This window comes from Sturnus vulgaris, chromosome 8, assembly GCF_052056855.1.
Source record: "Sturnus vulgaris isolate bStuVul1 chromosome 8, bStuVul1.hap1, whole genome shotgun sequence".
NCBI lineage: Eukaryota > Metazoa > Chordata > Aves > Passeriformes > Sturnidae > Sturnus > Sturnus vulgaris.
In genome coordinates, this window is record NC_142250.1 from 1,248,401 (window position 1) to 1,271,601 (window position 23,201).

The 23,201-nt window shown below is 39.5% G+C and overlaps 1 protein-coding gene across 3 annotated transcripts in view; it reads right to left on the reverse strand.

Moving 5' to 3' along the window:
- CTNNA3 (catenin alpha 3) overlaps positions 1–23,201 on the reverse strand; it is a 369,305-nt gene that overhangs the window by 322,476 nt on the left and 23,628 nt on the right. For all 3 annotated transcript variants that reach the window (XM_014883316.2, XM_088168652.1, XM_088168651.1), the window contains exon 5: positions 17,682–17,801. In XM_014883316.2, the coding sequence (XP_014738802.1) occupies positions 17,682–17,801 (120 nt within the window). The remainder of the gene's footprint in view (positions 1–17,681; positions 17,802–23,201) is intronic.

Sequence of the window (23,201 nt, forward strand, 5' to 3'; positions counted from 1 at the left end):
AAATAAACCATTTGCTCCATTGTTTGCACCAAGTGCTAACCCACTTGGACCTTATAAAAATGTATATGTAATTAAAAGCATGCATAGATTTTATCAAACACAGGTCTTTATTGTATCTTGTATCTTCAAAAACAGTTTCAGACCAAGCCAGACTGCAGAGCTGAGCACAGCCTCTGCTGCAGCCACCGTGCCCTGGCTGGAGGGAACACCCCTATTTCTAAAAACCACCTTTCCCTGACGACTCTTCTTGCAAGAAGAGTTCTGTCAGAAACATCCTTCCATTTCAGAGCTGGGCTCATTGGCAATCTCCAAACTGCACCTTTGGAATTCCTCTGAACCCAAGGAACGCTGTCCCCAAAGGCTTTCAGAGCCCTTTGCAGCAGAGGAGGAAGGAAAAGAGAGAGAACCAACACCTCTGTGTGAGCTGTTCTCCTCAGCATATTCATGCTCCAGGTACAGCTACCAAAACAAAACCAATCTGATTCTGGACATACAAGTTTGGAGGGTTTTGGTTTTTCTGCTTACTGACTCATTATCCACTGGCTTTATAATGACATGTAATTCTTACAGATTAAAACTGGTCTGCTGCACTGTGGTGCAATTTATTACAGTGTGAGCATCTAAAGGACCACATTCCAATCTAATGCCAGTTTTAAGACAGGAGATTATTTTGGTGAATTTTCTACTTCTGCAGTAAGAATATTCAATGCAGAAGCCAGGGACAAATGTACAACTATACCGTTCCACTGTTATTAAATCATTTTTCAGTGAACCACACTGTATGATTTAAACACTTTCCAAAGCAGCTTGACAGCTCAGATCAAAATGGCATCCTGTGATAAAAACCCACAAATGCACTAAAGAACAACAACAGGTATTTGTCACAGCTTATGAACTTTAGAAAGAAAACACCAAACAAAAACCATGTACAAAGCCTACAAGCACTACACAATCTGAAGTACTGCTACAATAATTTGCTTTAACAATAAAAAATGCTCCCAATATCACTGCATTTCTATCACTTGCAGCCTTACATCCTTTCATTTGTTAGAAGCAAGTCTAGCAAATCTAACAGCTGCTGGAACCTCTATTTACTCCATCTAACCAAGTGTCAACCCAGGGCTTTGTTTGTCTGACTAAATACACAAGTGCTCTATATTTCCCTGTTTCCTATAATGGAAGATTATAATAGTTTAAAAGAATTTTCTCAGTTGTCACAGTAGTAATTTCCTACTAAACTTACTAATCTCACAGGAGCTCTTTAGGACCATATAATTGAGATACTTTGATGGGTCTTTGGAGGCAGAGTCGCTGGAAGGACTTTGCAGCAGGGTTCAACTGTTAAGTGACAGGTACATGGGGATAAGAGGTACACTATTTTGTTTATTTGTCACTTGCTGGACATTAATAGAGGAGGAAAATGCTTTGAGCACAGCACATACAAGGCAGGAGATGCAAGAATATTGTCTGTGTCATTATTCCTTGTTGCCAGAAGTATCATGGAAGAAGAAATATCATTTTGCAATGCATTTCAAAAATCTCTTTCTTGTCCTATCCCCTTGAAATAATTCTGAATATTTTTGTTTTTTTTCTACTGTTCATCTTTATGTAAAGAATTAGGATGCTTTAAACAAAAACACTGTTGCAAATGAAGCTCCAAAATGCTTTGATTTGTGTTCTAATAAAACAGGTGTAGAATCTCAAGCTGTGTTGGGAACCTGACTTACACAAATTGTTGGTACCACTGGAAGAGTTAGTTAGACTTGTTTTCATTTTCCAGACTAATCAGTCAACATGGTTGTTAGCATTTTCTTTTTATTACTGTGATTTTATTATTTATCATGTATTTAAGGACTACAATCTCCACTCTTTCTGCTCCCCTTTGTTTCAAAGCAGATGTACCAAGACAGATCATAAAGTGACACAGAGAATCTGTAAGTCCACAGAAGTCCATACCTGCTTCCAGTGCACAAAATTAAAAAATCAAGATTTAAGTTTACAACACCCCTGTGAATGTCAGAAAGGACTCTTGTTTGGAACAGCTGACTGTGGTCTTGCTCAGTAAATGACTGAGCTGTGCTGAACAGAACTTTCAAACTTGCTGCAGTTGATTAACATTACCTTGACAACAAGCATCAAAATGCAGCAATTCTACCTGGTCAAAACCCTTCTCCTCTCCTGCTGGTTTTTTTCCCTTTTCTAAAAAGTTTCTCAGAAGCAGACTGCTAACAAAATTTAAATAACGTTGTGCAAGCTACTTTCAATGGAAAACGCTTAAAAACTATTATTTTCCAGGATTTTTTGAGGTAAAAACAAGTCATAAACTTCTAGAGGGCTCCTGCACCACTCCATGCATGTGAATCCACTTACACTTTTAAACAGCTTTACTGGATTATGGCCATGAAGACTGATGCTTTAAGTCTCTGTACACAGAAGTCTCATTTGACTCAACAGGATATTTATCCACTAAAAAACTGCAGAACCAAAGCCATATGGCCTTTTGGCTTGGATTACAGCATCATAAGAATATTGTCTTTTCACTCTCCTAAGGGTGAATTAACAAAGTCCTGGAATATAACCCTAAGGAAATATTTGTGCCCAAAAGCACGAGCCAACTCTTGAAAAGCACAAAGCCTGTTCTTTCACAAGTGTTCATGAAGTAAAGCACTGCACTTCAGTCCAATAGTAAAAACTGTTAAGAATGGTGAAATAATTTACAATATCAATATATTTATACTGGTTTGGTTTGTGTTTGTTACCACAGAATCACAGAATGTCTCATGCTGGAAGGGACTCACAAGGACCATCCAAGTCCAGCTCAACACCAACAAATCTGGACAGGGACACAAAAAGAACCTCTGGCTTCATGAAACCAGACTGGAGGTCAGCTGTTCCACAATGCTGAGGTGGCTTAACACGGGACCCCAATAAGACTCCTTGTGTGACTAATGCTTTAATTAACAAACCATTAACAGCCCACAGGCATCACAGAGGAATGGAACTAACAGTTCATATTCCTAAGCTGGTGATCTTACACATAAGAAGTCCAGATCATTTCTATCCCCACTATTATTGAACTGTATAAAAGCCCCAGAACTCACTCCTCCAGCAGGTTTCCCCAGTGCCCTGCACTCTGTGCTAATATGACTGCCCTGCTACAACAGTGTAGTTCTTCCACTTTTCATCCCTGAATTTCTTAGAATGAAGATGAATGTTGACTTGTGTAAGCCTCCTGCTGCTCTGTACACCTGCAGACTGCCTTGTGCAGCTCCCCCACTGCCCAGAGCATCTGCTCATATTTTACCTTCAAAATGTACTGCTTCTTCACATTCTGATTTCTCCTACAACTCCTTAATAAAATCTTTGTAGAGTCAAATGATGAAAAATTGTAAGCCCAGCAAACTGCCTTTTTTTCAATGGAAGATTTTGTAGTACCTGAAAAACTGTTCCACTTCATCCCCTTGGAACACTGGGGTTTTGTTTATTAATGCTGTCTAATGCAATTAGGGGCCACTGAAACAACTTATTTCCCAGATGGAGAGGACATAATCTGAAAATACAGAACACTTACCATCTAAGATTTATTCTGCCACTATCTTCTAATTCCTTTCTGAATTTCTTACAACAGCACCATCCATATAATTAAATTCCCAAGAACATAGAAACCATTAAAATATGATTACAAGAATTTGTTACCTGCTAAATAGTCACAGTAAATTCTGTTGAGTTTTACCAGTATTGCAAAAAAATACAAGTCATAAAAAGGTCACTTGAACCAAGTTTATCCGACTGAAATTATTCCATACAAAAAATTAGTCTTTTCCAGATAAAAATAAGTCAGTAATAGCACTCTGTCTTCAATAAAGCTGACATGTGGCTTAGGGCTTTGCTATGAAAATTAAGTATTTTCTAACCATTCACAGTGAAGAAAGACCCTAATCTTAAGGAAAAAGCCCTACAGGCAAACAGTTAAAATATTGTGTCCCACAAGGCAAATACATGAAAAATTAAAGGAACAGTACATCCTTAGCATTTATGCAGTATCATTAAATCTAATCATGCCTATGCACTGTATCTGACTACAAGTTACCACAATATACTGCTTTTGCAGGGCTGGGGAGGGGATGTGCATGCTGCTTTTCAACAGTGACACCCAATACATCCAACAAGCTTTCAAAGACCAGGCTCTGCAGGAAATCCCACCAGGTTTACTGTTCCCTGTGGTAACTTCCAGCCCTTACACTTCAGCAACATCACAGCAGAAACAGCCAGGACAGTTTGCAAACTCACAGAAACAGCCAGGACAGTTTGCAAACTCACATGGTGGCAAAAGGGGAGTGTCCCAGCTGGGGCCGGCAGCCTCCTGGGAACAACTGGTGCTTCCACACAGCAAATACCAGCACAGCAAACCCCAGGACTTACTGACACAGCTCCACCTCAGCATTAGAGTATCCAGAGCAACAGAATCAGGCATGAGAGGCAAACAAGAGTGACAATTTCACCACGAGGAGGACTGAGAATGATAGGGATTGCTTCCCTAGGCTGCCTCATTCCAAGTAGGAGCAGCAGAGCAGTGCTAGACTGGAACCCTTGGATTAGAAGCCTTAACCTGGCCCAGTTCCACAGTTACACATCCTTTTTTTAATAGCTTGCATTTGAAGAGACCATTCTATGGGATCACAATGACTCAATACCACAAAAACAAACCTAACAGGTAATGTACCCAACAGGCAGCTTAAGACAAAACAGAAAAGGTAAACATTTCTTTGTATTGTCTCTGTCTTTAAATTCAGAATTAACAGCATGTGTGTCTCACAAACAGAAGTAATTGTAAAAATGTACTCAACGACATCATTTCACTAAGCCACTGCCCAGTTCATGGAGTACAAAGCTTATGGAAAACAGGTGCAATGAATACTGGAACCGTCCCAAAATCTTATTCATAAACCATATCTAAAATTTCTAATTTCTTCTTTAGAAACTGTACTAAAATAAGAACAGTGAGTGATTCTCTATAGCAGGGAGATTGCTGCCATTCATTCTTCTGTTACAGTGCAGCAGCCACATTTGTCTGTTCCTGTCATGACAGCATTGCACTGAATGGACATGATATGAAAACACAATTTTGCATTCCCTATTACAAAAATAACTTTTCCATTGTGCCACATAGAAATTCACATCAATGTCTAAATGAATTACAGCACACAGGTAAAACCTGTCAATTAAAAAACTTCTCCAAGTCTCTACCCACCATCTACAGGAAGATTTAATAGTAGAGGTGGCAGAAATTCTGTCTTATGACAATTCCATTACTTCCACAAGGTATTTATTAGTGCAGTGTGAATAGATCTACAACTACATAGCTATGAGTTCTACAGTTCTTTCAAACTATACTAATCTACTCTATATCCAAAAAAACCTATGGATGAGACATAGTGGAAAATAATTCATCTTCCAAGACAGGTGCAAAACAATTTTGAAATAAGATTAAAGCCTTTTCCACTCAAAACAACCACATGCTGGACTGACAAGTGATTCTACCAAACCAGTGAATTTTAAGTCATTTGGTCTGCCACTGCTGCACGTTCCAAAAAGCAAGCAGTGTACATGGTTGCAGGAGAAAGTTTCCTCAGGTGTAAAAAAGATACAAAAAGCAGTTTTATTATATTGCCTTTAACAAGCCCTGAACCATAAACACATACAGAGAACAGAATGTATCAAGTCTATGCACTCCACTTTATTTAAGAATCTTGCACAGGAGAGATGTGCAGTAAGACAGAGTCGAGGCCTGCACAGCATTGCATGGCAGCAGAATGTGACACAACAGGCATTAAGTGAAAAAGAAAGGCACAGGTTAGATAAAAGCAAAATGTTTATCCCTGGAAGACACCCCAAGAGTGGAGCAGGTTGCCCAGAAGGGCTGAGCAGTGTGATCCTCAGAAAACTTCAAGGCATGCCTGGATACAGCCCTGAGTAACCTCATCTAACCCCTGAGCTGATCCAAGCTGAGCAGGAGGCTGTACCAGGACCCTCATGAGGTCTCTTCCAAACAAAATTATTCTGTAATTCTCTAATTACAAAGAGAAAGCAAAGGAACTGATAGCCACAAATAAATCATTGTGACATTTTTGTGACATGTAAAATAATATTGCAGCAAAATTATTATGCAAGGGTATAAAGTCTTTATATGAAGGTCCATAAACCATTCTTATAGTATTCATAAACACAGTAAAATTTATGTGCATGGTAAAAAGTCTAATGTAAAACTTTTATAAGATTTAACTAGTTACATTTTATTAGCATTACTTTTTCCAAAAAAGAGCATTAAATATAACAATTAAGTACATCTTGCTAAGATGCAACTATGCATTTTATTATTTCAGTGATGGACATGCTTCAGCTTTTAACTCTGATTTTCTAACTAAATAAATTTTGTATATGCCAGAGAATTTTACAGAACAATTCCCATCACTGCCTTTACAGAACTCACCTTATCAATCTCAAAGGAAGCTCTAAGTCAAACTACATTCTTTGACTAGGAGCATTTTTCATTTTGCTCCCTATGTCCATCATTCTAATTGAACCACCAGAACAGCAAACGTGCTGCAATGACCTGAAACCTTGTTTAATTTATGGCTAACCTCAATTCACCTAGACCCACAGAAGAGGGGTGTTTTGTTGTGTGATTTTTGTGGTTTGGATTTTTTGTTTGGATTCTGTTTTTGTTTTATTAAATGGTGCGAGATGTGCCTTAAGTGTTTTTATACCTGACTATGCAGATGGGTCAGTTCCATCCCTAAGGCAGCTTTTTGAGAGCACACAGTGATGTTCACACATGTATTTCCTACATCTGTCTAATCTGTATCAGAAAAGACTGGGAACAACAAGATCTTGGCAGAACACTTCAATTTCACAGGACACATGCACAATGCAATATCCATAAAGGAAAATTAAAAAATAACCTATATGGATCAGACTAAATGGATGTTTAGTAAAGCATCCTTGAAAGATGGAACATCTCCTATAGGCCCAAGAAAGAAACAAGAAAGATCAACGTTTTAGCAGGGCTGTTGCAGTAAGTCAATGGATAATGGTTTTAAACTAAAAGGGGGTAAATTTCAGAGTAGAGCCTTTTCTCTACCTACAAAGACAAAGACTTTAAGAGCTGTTTTACTGACACTACTAAAAGCACTGAAGAACTACTGAGCTACTAAAGGCAGTGAATGAAGGATACAGAGAGAATTTATTCAAGTTACTTTGAATTATCTTAAAATACTTCTCTTCTGCAGCTTCTTTGGAGGACTCCAGTATCGTTAACAGCTTTTTTTACATTATTACTGTCTATATTTTATTTTCAGAATTGTTTTCTTCCCTCCCTCCCTTGATAGCTGCTTTAATTTTGTAACTATGTCAGAAGCACCTGTCATTTCTCCCCTAAACTATTAAAGACACTTAGGATGGGAGCATATTGCCTTTCTAGACTATCCTTACTACTGACAATAAGTGATGGAAAAAGATTAGGCAAGATTCATGCAGCATGCAAGCACAGGTACACACACTTCTTTAAATTCATCTTCATTTGTTCTAACCTTTTCAAGATTCTTAACAGCTTCTCAGCTAGCTCTTTGCAATTCTAATGAACCATTTTCCAAAGCAAATAAAAACTTTCCCGTTTCATTTTCACTAAGTCAAGAAGGTGGCCAAGGCCAGGATCAAGAGCTCTTTAGCATGCCTTCAATAATTGTTCTCACTAACTCCCTTCCCTGAGCACCCAGGTTCAGCTCTCTTCACAGCACAGCCGGCAACACACCCACCCACTCTCCCATGGAGAAATGCAGTTCACTCCTCCCACAAACACTCCTGCCAAGTTCACAGGGAAAGGCTCAAGTGGAGAAGGACACTTTACTTGTATTTAAAATTATAACCTACCTATAAAATTAGAGAGGCAGGAAATGAAGAAGTAATATTACTCCTTATATTGTCTCTGTACCTATGCTCTCTAATCTTCGCTAATTATTTAGCAATAGAATATCATCAGCATCTCTAAAATTTTGGTCTGCAATCAAATTTTAGTTACAGGGAATTCAGCTCTCCATTTAGGTTCAGATCCTTGCTCTAAGAATGCTGGCTTTTAGAGAAAATGTCACTTTTTCCAGGAATTTTACCCAGAGACCAGGCACATCCACTTAAATTAATAACCAGTAAGAAACTTTAACCTAAGGCTGCATAATCTTTTCAGACCCTGAAATAAGTTACTGACCTCTACTAACTTAGCAGAAGAAGCAAAATGCTGCAATATTTTTTTAAGATAATCAAAAAGACTCTGCACTTTGGACACATCTTCTGCAGGAACTGCTCAGGCACCTCCTTCCCAGCTCCCAGACACAAAAGACAGAATATCACTAGGATATCATAACCTCCAGCTCTCCTTACCCAAAAAATACATAACTGTACTCTTGGACTATGTGGTCCCTTACTCTTTTCCACCTTAGTGAATCCAGTGTGTTTCATAACTGCAGATAACATAAGTTTGCACGGTTTTTGTTGGTTTTTTTTTTTTCAGCCATTTGTGATCTAGCTAAAATAAACGACATAAAATTGTCCTATGGTATAGTTTGTAGTTCTCTCTCCCACAAATCGAAAAGGATCATCTTTCCTCCAGTGCTAACCAACCAAGTTACAGTTAAAATTAATATAATTGTTCATATATAAATCTTGACTGAAGAAAGATTTTATTACTTACAATCTCTTGTTCTTACAAAGTTATATCCACGGTTAAATTAATGCAGTAAAAAAACAAATGTTCTTACTCAAGGAAATAAATGAATTTAAATTGGACATAGGAAAACTTTCACTGTCCCACCACCAGTATAATTTATTGTTATGAGTTACAAGTTACAAGTGTCAAAATCTTACCTACAAAGAAAGTTTTGTTCCACAATGATCTATGGGCCCAACTTCACTAAATCACTTGAAGGCAAACTTCAAGATAGATCAGCTGAGTAACAGCCACGGATAGCTGAAAAGTAACCAGCTGAAGCACCCTCAAACCGTGAAGAACTTACAATACAGACCCATGTTCTAAAAAAAGCTAGCTAGCAAATAAAGGAAAATATTAGAGCCTGACGAGCCCCATCAGGCAAGGCCAAGGTGTGACTGCTCTCCCAAGTCCCTGATGAGAAAAAGAGCCAGTGCTGCCAGGCCTATGTATCACAGACAATCAGCTGCATTTTGGCTGGGCTGTCACAACGACCTGGAATTCCAGAGGGATGGAAAGGAGGAAGTCAAGGTCAGGAAGGCCAAAATGAGGTTGGGGCAGTGCCCTCTGTCATGAGCTGAGCATGAGCTCCCCGAGAGCTGCTTGTGCATGGACAGACAGCAAAACAGGAGACAGCATCTGTGGGGGTGGGATTGTCATGTTTGTTTGAATCTAACGTGAGAAGCACCTTTCTGTGAGCAAAATGAATGAGTCAATACCTTCAGAATGCAGCAGCAGAAATGAGGTGTGGATGACAGATGACAAAGGCTTGGAGGAAGGAGGAGACAAAGTAAGCAAAAAGGGATGCAGAGCGACTGGATAAGAAATTTAAGTGCTAAATGACTAGAGTGAGTTTTAGAGGGAAACTGCACATGGAATTATGCAAATGCAAAATACAGAATGCAATTTGATGCAGAACGTGCAGGACAAGGGACAGGGATGTGTACAGGAGAAACAATACAAAAAGAAGAACTGAGTGGTCAACTTGACAAGATCACACAGACTACAAAGTAGGAATATTGTCTTGGACTCGAGGCAAGACCAATAAATAATTGGTCAGGGTGTGTAACAGTGATTTCTGTCTTTAGGGTTTTTTTCAGCCCCGTGTAGCATTGTTCCAGCTTAGCCAGAACAGCTGGAATCCAAAGGTTGAAAGACTACCAAGGGTCAGAACCCTCATAAACAGAACATTAACAAGTTCTTCCCTCAAAACAAGGTTGTGAGCCAGGGAAAAGCCAAGAAGCTCCCCAGGTATATAATCCTAACTGGTTACAGAACTTGAGTTTCACAGGAGACACAGAGATCCAACCTCTACCTCCTAACCTGCCACCACGTGAGAACAAAACCTCTACATCCTGCACAAAATTCATGGTTTTTATTTGCTATGTTAATGGTCCATCTATTAAAGCACTGAAGAATGGCCAAGCACCATGGCCACAGTAGCTGTAGCACAAGCTCAGCCTTCAGACAAAGACACGATTGCTCCTGGCAGAGCCAGCTTTGGCTGCTGCCTGCTACCAGCTCCTGGAGCAAACACACCAGGAACAGTGCTCCTGCAGGATTTGTCCATCATTCCCAAGCATTATGCTCTCAAACCATTTTCCATTCACAGCCCAGTCATTTTGCATTTTATCTAATCTGATTTTTACCAAGTGCCAAAGCAGAGAAACATTTTATATGAGAATTTATTTTTCTGTGAGAAGCTGGTGTATGTCTGTCAGGCTGGGATCAATACAATATAACATTCCCCTCAGATAACTCTCTCACAAACTACCATTACTGTCATTTTCACCAGGACATAACATCATTCATTAGCCACTCTTTAGTAATCAGAGCTCTGCATTCCAAACTGTTATTGCACTTCTAACTTGTATCCTTTCAGCATCTAAATAGCAGTTTTTCTCATGCTACAGAAAAAAAGGCACCAAAAAAACCCAATCCCCAAACAAAAAATACTTCCCACCACAAACAAAAACAGTAGCTCACACTATCTGCTACATACTGCCTCTGAGCCTGTAAAAATGTCAGTTGTCCTCAGACTGAACTTTTTACCTAGTCTGACATAAATCTGTCATAGCCTGACAAAAGGAACTTCAAATATCCACAGAACTTAGTGGCAAGTGCTTATACACCTATAAATCTTTAACTCTTGGATTGAAGCATTTAGTGATGTCCTCCAGTAGATATGGTACTAAGAGGCTTGCTCAAGGTCACACAAGATAGCTGGAAGAAAGCAAATTTGAAAATGTTTACAAGACGTTTATGTATGTATCTCCCTCTTCTCTTTTTGTCCTTTACGGTTCAGTAAAGAAATTTTTTTATAGACACCACTCCCTACTGCTCCAAGCCATTTAATTTTAAAAAGAGGAAGGAAAAGAATGTCAAATCTAAATACATACATCATCTTTATAGTGTTCAACAAAGGAAGCATCCTCTCTAAATCTTGCTTTTTCTGTAGAATATGCAGATACGTTACTTCCCATAAAATTAGGGAATGTATTTTCTCCTTCAATTATGGCTAAGAATCGTATATCACTTTACAAGGTGATGATTTCAACCCATAAAAACATACAAAGCTGTAGATCTAGGAGAGGGACAAAGAACTCAGCACAGGCTTTGAAATCAACGTCCCTTAATTATTTCCAGAGATAGGAAGTCAGCACTTAGACCTCATCTAAACATAAATATTGCTTCTCACACACACCTATGAAAGTGTTATGTTTTATAACGCTGATAAGATTTGATTGTAATGAAGGAGGAGGAGCTATTTGAAATTCTGAAAGCCACTGCAGTTGAATGCTGGCTCTCTTGGAGAGGCATGACAAAAACCTGCCAAATAAACAGCAAAGTGTTTCACATGGAGTGGGCTGAATGAAGGCAGGCAGTGATGACAGAGAACCCAGGGGCTGATGACAAAGGTACTGAACACTCCTTGCTACCAATGATCCAGTGTGAGAGAATGGAGATCTGCATGACAGCAGCAGACTGAAAGGAAGCAAACCTGACTAGTCCCTTCTCAAAGACAGAAACCGAGCAATTAGTTCAGTCAGCTACACTGAGATTCCTGGGGAAAAACAATTTCAGCAAATAATGAAAGGCACTACTTGATTCATGTAGAAGTAAATCCAGGAATGGGTAATAGCCACCACGGGTTTGTCCAGATCGAGTCTTGCCAAATTAGTCTGGGTTTGTAGTCACAGGATTCTAGCAAATATCTCATGACTAGATTCTGACTGTGTCACAGGACTTTTACATAAATAAATGGGAAAAAATTGATTCCATTTCTCTGGAATCAACGGAGATCTCTTCAGAACAGTTACCAACAATTCTCTGCAACTACAGAAATGCATTAAACCATTTTCTGCAGGGGTCTGTTTTGGTTGCCTCACTGTGGAGCATAACTTGGATAAGAAAAGAGAAAGGGATTTCCTGAGGGGGAGGACAAGGAACCATTAGTGCACTGCAGGGCAGGATTTGAAATCACAGTAATGTTCACAAATAGGTGTGCTGCTCTCAGTTAGGAAGCATTAAGGATGAGCACAAGCCATCACATGTAGGCAGGAACAGTCAGCTGCACAATGTATGATTTGAAACAACCAAATAGGCAAGGAAATTTCACAGCAAAGTGAAAAGGCTCACCTCACTCCTGCTGTATAAAACTGCAGTTTTGTTTTTTCCCTTGAGACACTGCTGCCTAACAGAACACTGCAAGTGTCATAAAATCAGTTATCACTGCTTCATTAAGAACCATTCTCCTTAGACTCTGACCCCACTTACAATCCCCAAATTCTGGCTTTATCCCACGTCACCATAAACATATTACCTGAAGTATCATTCTGTTTCGTTTGGAAGGAAAAAAAATCGGTTTCCAGTCTACTGAAAGAATACAGTTCTAATCTTAGCCCTACTTACCACCGAGATAAACCACCCAAGACATCAAATTTGATACAGGAGACCTACATGGTACCATAGCAAATGTTCATCTACAAAATCTGTGGTGTCTCCAAGTCCCCCATGAAATGCACTCAAAATTCTCTACAGCTTTTAAAGTCATGACCTTTTAACATTACTTAGTTGTCTCTGTAATTTAATTTCCAGCTGAAGATCTCATTTCCTTCCCACTGCAACACTCAATTTTGTATTGTCTGTTTGTTGTTAAATTACCTGGGGACGTCTTGGTTGAGCGTAAAGCATCATCCATCCTTGGCTCCCAAGACATTTCAGCTACATTTATCAGAGACAAGACTAGACTGGAATCTTTTATCCAAACTGAAGACATCTTGGGCACAGCCAAAACAGTTTCATAATTCAGTTTCATAGAAACAGCAATAGTCTGAGCTTTGGAAAGATGAGGGGAGGCATGACTTTTTTCCTCAGAGGTTTAGCATCCATGCAAAGACAGAAAAATTGTACGTGTGGAGATACAAATTAAAATCATTCAAGCCTGCAACTGACAGACACAAATCCAACTGAAGAAAGGAGCTGGTAAAACTATGGCACAGGCTGGGGCAATGTTGATATAAAAGTCTTTCTCCCTTCCACTCTGAATACATGTAAAAAATCATAAGGACAGGGAATATGAGCACTTTCAGGTGAGCAGGGAAAAGGAAAACCTCTTCAGCCATTGAGCAAGCCACAGAGATAGGCAGGACAGACAGAAGCAAGGACCAAATGACAGAGCTATAATCATGGAATTACTACAACAGGTCAGGTGGCTGAGAACAGAATTGTCACAATTTTTCACTCTCTTAGCTACCGAGACTAATTTGCTGTTTGCTTTTTTAAAAAATGAATGCATAAATCAACTATTTTAATTACACAACAACATGATAGATGTTGTTCCTATGTCAAGGGGAGATAAGCAGCTACAATACTGGAAATATAACCTATAGTGTCATTTTATAATCAATACTGTGTGACTGCATATTAAAGGAGGGAATAAAAGAAGGCATTTTCAGAAATCTAATGGGAATCAAATGTCTATATGGCCTTAAAATTACTTTGGACTAAAGTACAAGGCTTCTTTGAAAATGCCTAAGCAAGATCTCAACACATCCAACCCTAAAATCTAAAAGATTAGACAGTGGTAGAGTGGTGAACACAGAAGTGAACAAATTCACCCATTTATTAATCCAAGATGGCAATTCAAAAGACATGAAAGACATGCCTTTACCCTACAACAAACAACCAAATGTACTGTCATTCTTAAGTCTGGAGAAAAAAAAACGTGAATTCTCATTCAAATTCGTTCAATAGCACAAGCCATAAAAAGATCCATAATTCCTGCCCTTTAATTTGCATCTCAGTTATTTCACAACTTTTCAAAAGGCATGGATAATGGACAGAAAAGCTACAAGCAGTGATTAATGTACTGCACCTCTCAACTAAGCCCTCTCAGTAGTTAATTGTCAAAAATGTTCATTTGTTTTCTGGTTTGAACTTGTCTGACTTCCATCCATTGGCTCTTCTCCTATTCCTGTGTACTAGAATAAAGATTTAGTTAAGTACCTCTATTCCTGACATTTCTAAGCCATAACCTTTTCCAGGTAACTTAAGGAGTTCAGTCATGCAGCTTTCTATCATCATGCTTGTTTTCTGACAACAAATAATTCACCTTGAACTCCCTTCAATTTTCAGCATACTTTTAAAGGGTTTGCCACAAAAGAAACCTGCCAGTTGATAAGTGATAATCTCTTTCAAAAACTTGTTTCCAGCTGCTGGAGTGGAGCACTTCAGAGAACAAATCTCATACTGTGCTGGTTTTGGCTGGGGTATAGTTAATTTTCTTCACACCAGTCCAGGCTGTGCTTTGGTTTGTGCTGGCAGCAGTGCTGGTAGCACAGAGATGTTTTGGTCATGGCTGAGCAGAGCTCACACAGAGCCAAGGCCTCCTCTGGCCCCCAGCCGACCCCTCAGCCAGGGGCTGGGAGGGGACAGAGCCAGGACAGCTGAGCCCAAGTGACCCAGGGGATGTCCCTGTGGGGCCAGGCTCAGCACTGAGCTGGGGGAGGAGAGAGAAGGAAGAACATTCAGGGTGATGGAGTTTGTCTTCCCAAGTCACCGTCACACAGGGTGGGGCCCTGCTGTCCTGGGGATGGGCCCAGCCATGGGACATGGGGAATCAGTTCCTTGCTCTGCTCTCCCTGCGTGCACTGCTTTTGCTTCATTTGTTCAAATTACTTTATCAACCCACAGGTTCTCACTTGCACTCTTCTGATTCTCTCCTGCCAAAGTGAACAATCAAAGGTGAAGAATAAAAGTGCATTATAACAACAAGAAGTACCATTTGACTGAAGAAGCAAGTCTTCATTCCAAATTAGAACTTTCAAAATGCAAGTTTGACCCGGAGGATCATGAAGCCAGCTGCAGTAATGATAACAGGGGACTGTGTGAGGCAGAACAGGGAATGGCTCTGCTCCATCTTCTGAAGTACTGTTTCCCATGAGCAAAATAAATTACTGTGTGCCTCATAAATATCTTTGATACAGCCCTTAACTCCTTCAGTTTCCAACACAACTTTTTAAAACACTTCTAAATATAACATACATTAGAAAAAAATCCTAAAAAGATTTTTTAAATGGATTAACCAGAATGATTTTCCATAGATTCAGTCCTTTAACACACAACTTCCTTGAGGGCATACAATCACCATCAAACAAGTAAACCTTAATACTGTTTTGTGTGTGTGCACATACTAAAGTTTTGCCGTCAACTATGAGATGACCACATTGATGGAGGCTTCTAGTCAAAAACTGAGTGTCTTTGGATTACAGCCAGCACTGCTACAGGCATTCTAAAGGCACTGGTAGCACTAGGAATAGCAGCAACTGTGGCAATTTTTCAGTTTGACAGGTGCTAAATACCACTGAACTTCATTTTAAGTCCATTTTTATTGCAGCTATTGCCCAACACTCCTTAAATGACCTTACAGGAAGATAACTCTAATAAACAGCTTTAAACCAGTGCCATTCCAGCTGAATGATACATGGACAACTTCCCTTCAATAGCAACAAAGACCCACATAAGAGAAAAGGGAGTGTGCACCTACTACAGCATCCCAAGAGCAGAGCTGGCATCTGCCACTGAGCCCCATCTTATCCCCAAGTGCTTCACCATTTTGTCCTCTCACTTCCCCTGAAAACATTCATACTGCAAAGGTGTTAATATCTAGGTTGATACAAACCAATGTAAGTTTTACTCAGCTTTTATTGAAAACATTGCACGAAGTCACAGAGCAAGAGAAGTTTTAGTACTCGCTGTGGTACGTAGCTATTCTTTTTGTCAAATTTCAGAGATGTGACAATATCAAGGAAATTAAAAGCTTGTTTTAATTCAAAGGAATTGCCAGACTATCTCCTGGACAAGAGAGAAAACCTGCATTTCTCAGACACAGGTATCTCCTGGCACATTTCAAAATGGCAGCCTGGCTATAAACAGATATTCTCAACCCAAAGGAATTTCTTAGTGGATGCTGCCCAACCATCACCCCAAACGAGTTTGCCATTTGTATACTGCTACCACTCACAGAGGTTTGATCTATATTTATTGATCAGAGTCAATGTGGGACATTTTAAAAGGAACAGCTTTGATTTCCCATCTGTCCTGTAAACTTTCCCACTGAAGAAGTCCATTGCTATACTGCACTTCATGGCTTATGTCTGAAGAAAAGGTACAGAAGCAGATAACTGCATTTCTTTCAAGAGCACCATTCATTGTTTTCAGTATATAAACCACTTATTTACCACAAATGGATTCACACTCAGATCGTATACAAATATTTGTCTCCAACAGATGCAGTTACTCAGCATTTTACCAGAGGGACTATGAATATACCCTTAACCTAACACAAGTGCATATAAATTGTTATCAATTAAATGTGCATACTTCCAAAACATGTCCCAAACTCACAACAGCTTCAGTCCCAAACCAGCTCAGTGATTTTTGCACAGCAATCCAGCCAATTCTCAATCTTTTCACAAAAAGATTCCTTTAATTTTAAAGCAGGACAAAATTCAAAGCATCTTCTACACTAAATACATACATATATTCAATTTCAAATCCCTCACTGCAGATCCGCCAGTGTTCTACTGAAATGAAAACCTCGGTATCAAGAAGCAGGTAAAACACTCCTCACCATAACCATGTAACTACTGCTCAGATAAACAATGCAAATTAACTAAGACACTGGTAATCTAATCAATTACCCGACATAAATAGCTGCAAGTGCTCTCCCCCAAGCACATGAACTGCTTGAACACACTGACACCAAGTGACAGAATTCAGGAAAACACAAACCACAACGACCCCCTTATAAAAACGTTACAGCTTTTACTCTCATGCTCTGGAAGAGGTAAAGTCTTATTTTATCATCAAGAGAAAAAATTAGTGAATACCCATAAGGAGAGCTGATATTTTCACATAAGCTGTGTGTGTCAGAATATCCAACATTAAACACGTGTTAACAATTCAATTTAACCTTGATCTTGCAAACACAAGTCAAAGACCACGTGCACTTCCAAGTTGGATGCATACTACCTCATAAATTCATTTCCAAAGAAGAAAACGTTAGTGGTTTGCATGCACAGAAGTATTGGATTCCATTAGGAATTAGGTGAGTTTGGTTAATTTTTCAAGTAAAAGATTGCAAATAGTACCTCTATACAATTCCATTTAGAAAATTACGTGTTAATGCAACTTTTAATACCTGCTAAGTCTCACTTACTTGTTTTGCCTGTGCTCCTCTGTGCTGAGAAACCAAAACCCAGGCAGCCCAGCAGACCTGGCCCCCTCCTGCTGCCTTACCTGGCACTGCACAGAGCACAAACCCAACGGACAGAGCAGTAACTCCATCAAACACAGCATTTCACCACCTACCCTGCTGATGCTCAGCATTCTGTCTTCTGACAAGCTTCCATGGTCTTACCTGCTGACGTTTGTATGCCAAGTAATCAAGATTCTCCAGATCTTTTTGAAACTTTTGGTAGGTCTTCTGTAGATCAGATTTACTGGATACATTTCTTAAAGATTCAAATGTTCTTTGAAACTGTGAGGGAAAGTAAAAAAACAAAACCAAACCAACAAAAAATTATCATTCATACAGTTGCTGTGTCTCATTCTGTATTACAATAATTTTCTACTAAATGCTAAGACTATTGAGCTTTGTCACCTCTAACCTTCCACATATTCCTACAGTTTTGTGTTGAAACCAATCACAGAATTCAAAGCTTTGTACATATGTCTTCCTCAATTAAATGAAGTCCTCTAATTTCATGGGTCAGACAAAACACAAGCAATCAATCTCTAAAGGTGAGTTCTTTTTCTATGCCAAGTCCCAGCAAGCAATGTATTCACATAGATTTAAATCTTTTCAACTAAGAAAAGTGTATGCAACCTTATAAAGGCCATGAACTCATTCTATCAAGCATAACAGTAGAACTTAGAAATCACAGGGTGCTTCTTATCAAGTTAATTTATTTAAGAGTAATTTAAGACCCGATAATCACCTTGGGCAACGTGCTCACATTCTGCATGAAAACTGTGACAACTCCAATTATATTTCATTATAGACCTTACTTTTCAATTTAGAACTTCTTTCATGCATACACTATTATTAAAAATAGGACTGGTATTTTTCAGAGATGCACAACGCCAGCCCAGCTGCAGGAACTGTAACAGAAAGGTTGATTTGTGTCAGAGGAGAACTGGAGGTCCAGCTTCCAATTGCTACCTTCAGGAAATCATGAGCCTTCTCCTCTGACTTGCTGTTTTCCCAGCAGTGAATACTCTGCTTCCTCTCATGAGCATGTGACTGCTGCAAAGCTGCAGATAGCTCAGTCATATTTTGTTACCACTGTGATTACCATCAGAAGCAAGTCTATAAACATATATTTACACTGATATAATCAGGAAGAACTACATCCTTGTAAATCCTTCCAAAATATTGACTCAGCCTCCTGCAGTTGCAGGGCCTGTAGGTGAAGCTCACCTGTGGAACCAGTGCCCAGGGAATGAGGCAATGGACTGCTTTCCAGGCACTTCTGTAATACCTACAGCCCACATTTCTCTATATCTTTGCTTAAACTACAGCCACTGAATAATTGCAATAGTGAACCACAGGAGTAGAAGGAAAAGAGAAAAAAAAACCCCAAAGCCAAACCTCCACTCATCTTGTGTCCCTCTTTAAGAAGCTGACAACATAACTGACAGTCAATGCTGATCATGGATGTGGAGATTCCCTCATTCCTGAACATGTGACTGAGCTCAAGCCCAAGCTGTACATGATGCTGAACAGCCCCCAGGCACTTCTCCTTGGGGATAATAAGCAGCTTCAGTGGATTTCCACAATTTACTACAACTTCAGGAACCTTCAGGCAAGTCAGCACGTCTTGTTTGCCATTCTGCCTTTATTTCAGTCTCACTGCTCTCATAAAGGCAGTGTTTTTATCTATCTGTAATTTATCTTACTTTACCTCATTCAGCACTACTACAGGTTAAATTGGAGACTTTCTAGTTGCATTTAAAGTGTTTGCTACCAAAAAACAAAATAAAATTTTCTCACCCAAAGCATATGTTCCTGAATTCTGTACTGACATGGCAGACAGAAAACACATGCTACGACAAAACTGCAATATTCTCTATTCTTTTCTGTTTGACTTCATTATCTTCCAGGTTTTGTATGATTTGTTGTTTTCAGATTTTATCTCTGCTCCAAAGCTGATCTGAAAGTCTTGCATTTGCAGTATTTGCTTTCATCAATTCCCACTCCTGGCTAATAACCCCTTAGCTGGAAGAAACTTCATTACAACATTTGCAAACAAGACCCAAGTTCAGTTTAAGGTGACCAAAAGCACCCCATAGTCCTTGCTTTTTTTCCCAAGTAAGAAACTGCTCACAATGTCTCTGGCAAGTTCATCGTGCACCTTCTACTTCAATCCATGACATATTTCTCCAGAACTTTGCCCAAAGCTGTTGCACCCTGTTGTGGGATTGAGTAACACAGGGGTAAGGTCTCCAATGATTCCCAAACTCACTAAATAAACATAAGGTACAGTCTTTTCTTGAGGCGTCTCTTTTGTTGTTGTTGTTGTCTTTTGTTTGTTTTTTTAGATAATCATCAACACGTTAGACTACAATAGAGTTGTAGGATCATCATCATCCTTTTAAGGATGTACTTAATCCCACAGCTTCAGTTCTTCATTAGCAGGAGCTCTGCTAGCAATTTCACCCAGTTCCTTATGTCCTGCAGCAACCTAAACATCAATAATGCATTTGGCTCTCTGGAAAGAGATATAAGGAGCAGCATGAGAGCATGAGCAAATACAAACCAAATGTATAACTATAAAGGCAACATGCTTCAATAAAATTGATGGGTAACTGCCAGAACATCCACATGTCTTTAGATGCAAGGGAGAAACACTTTTTAAAAATCCAGCTCAAAAGTAAATAAAAAACAAACCAAGCGATTTTAAGAAAACATAGATATGCTCTTTGCACTGCCATCAGCAGAAACCAGAAAACTGTGCCTTACACATACAAAGGTTATCAGCACATGTGTTAAACTTAAAATTACATCTGGATCTTTCTGCATCATATTTCTATCAGTGTGAACCAGCATGTTGTGGTGACTGGTAAAAAAAAACTCTCGCATCTCTCCTGTCTAGAGATGAAAAGCAATACTAAAAATTCCTGACTTTTTTTTTCTCTTGCCAATAGCCAAATATAAATAATCATAAGAGATTCACAGAAGCTTTCTGCCTGTCAACATTTTCAAAGTGCTTTGAACAGTTTCTGGAAGTTGAGAAGTAGCATTCCTTTATTACTTTTTGCTCTCAGTGGCACTGCTAGGTAGCTACCTGGTCTGATTTTTCCTCCATGATAAAATCCTAGAGATATGATTGATATCACATGTCTGTGATTTTATCATATCTGCTTCTTTGTTTGTCAAGTTACCACAGGTAACTTCATAGCACAGATAGTGCATGGACAACTCTGTACCTTAAAGAGAAGAGCATGACTTTATACTCACTAATACCACAGCATTCCTTTCACAGGAAACCCCAAAGCCACCAAATGCAGAACCAGAGCCCAGCCCCCTGGCCCTAAAACGCAGGGTGGGTAACAGGGCAGCCCCAATGTCCTGAGCAGGCACCATGAGGACATGGCTGAACGAAGGCTCCGTGCTCCTCCGACTGGAAACCAACACACAGCGAGGGCTTCAGCTCAGTGACACAACTCCCTGTCCCATTTCACGTAGCACAAAGTAACAAATACCATCACAACTCTGAAAGCGGTGAGGATCACAAACGTGGGCGGGCCAGAAGAGTGTTACAACACAGCCTCCTTGGAAATATGATGTCCCTGATCAGTGTAAGGTAAAGTGCTGCAGCCTCCCCTCACACACCGACCATGGTTTATTTAATTAGTAAGCATGGCTGCAAGCCTCAGGACCGAAACTCACATGGTCTCACATCCTAAACACTGCAATGTCAAAGACAAGAGGTGAGCTCTGACTCGAGCTCCTCCTGCAGTAAAGCAGATTAACAGCTGGGAATCCTCTGCTGTCTTTATGGGCTCCTGACAGCATTTTTGAGGTTTACTCCACTATCCTTCTACCTACTTTCAGGAGCCTTGGAACTTCTGCTCTGCTGTCACAACGAACCAAAAGAGGCAATGAGATCAAAGAAAAGAGGCTGAGACAGAGTGGCTGCACATTTCAAAAGGAAATCGTATTACGCTAACTAATCGTACTAAAATTTTGATACTGCTTAAACCAAAATTTAATACTTTTCATCTTCAACACAAGCCATGAAAATTAATGGCTTAGCAGCTAAGCAGGAGGCCAGGACACAAAATTATGAGATTATAAACATGCAATGCAAAGTGCTTCATTGCTTATAATTCAGAAATGTGGGAAGCAACATCATAAAATACAGAGTACAAAGCCATACTGCTGGTAACCACCTTCCAATCTCCACATAAACAGCAACAGGGAGGGGGGCAGCAGATCCTGCTTCTCCACTCTGGGCACGATACTACTGGACACACCACACACCTTTCCTGGCACTTCCTTTACAAAATTTCCTCCTACACAGCTGGTTCAGATTTAGGGCCAGGGCTGCAAAAAGCAACTCTGTTATTCATGAATTATTAGGAGAAATGGTTCTTTTTTTGTTCATCTAGAGCTACACAAGTTGAAGAGTATTTGTATCTCAGAGTATCAATATTCTCATGTTCCACTGCATAGGGAAGTACAGTAAGACTGAACTATTTTTTCCATTGGTAAAATGTTTCTCTTTATTTTCATATGGATTATTATGAGTTGAATTAAGGACAGGAAGCAAATTTTACTTCCAATTTGACATAAGGAAGCTGTCCAACGAAGAAAATACCTTCTTATTTTTATAAGGTACTGGTTCTTTAAAAGACTAAATTATAGTATATGTACTATTTAAATTACCCAGAGATATGGTTGGAAAAAAAAAACATTCACAACCTCTCTTAAATTCCAGTTACTGAACACACATACTTATGAGGAAAAAGCTGCTCTTCCCATATTTTGCTGTAATGAAATGGGCAATGTGCCTCCTTTGGAGAGGTTTATAGAGAGCAGCTCAACAGCTTTTTCCATTCAGAAAATATCAGATGATTTTGCTGTCATTTTAAGGTCTGAAGACATACACTTTGATGATAAAGCAGATACTGTTTGTTTTGCATGCATTTCCTCATTTCTGCCTCTCAAAGCACAAACAAATTATAACATAAATTTCTCTAGATCAGAATGATCTCTGCATGCTTGAACTGTTGATCAGAATAGCCATTCTACATTACACCAACTTTGTTACTAAACTACCAATAAATAATGTGCCAGGACAAGATAATTTCCCCAAGATGATTTTCCCAGCCTAGAATTTGCCTTCCCAAATGAGCACTCTAGAGAAGGAAATTTCAGAACATCACTTCCATATAATTCTCCTATAAGCACAGCACTTGAGTGGTGTGTGCTGCTGTAGAGGCCAAACACAGTACCAGACACTCCAAAGGGAAGCCTTTAGCAATGTTCCCTCCCTGGCAGCTTCAAAGAGAGTCAACTGCAATGGAGCCCTGGTCACTGACTGGAGCATGCAGGCATCTGCACAGTCCAAACAATTATTTCAAACAGGCCTCTGCTTTTCTAACATCCCACCTTCCAACTTCATCACCAGACACCAGATGGATTTCTCACACTCAGCTGGACTTCTGATGACTTTAAGCATTGTATTAACCTCTGCTGCAAGCCACCTTTATGTTACAGATCTCCCCAAGCTTTGTGTTTACAACTTAACTTTCCAGCAGGAATTTATCATCCCACAGCTTGACAATTATTTATTTTTATAAGTTACAAAGGAGCAGTCAAGAGGCTCCTACACCAAGCACAGAAGTGGATCCAGATTCCTGCTGCACTCAA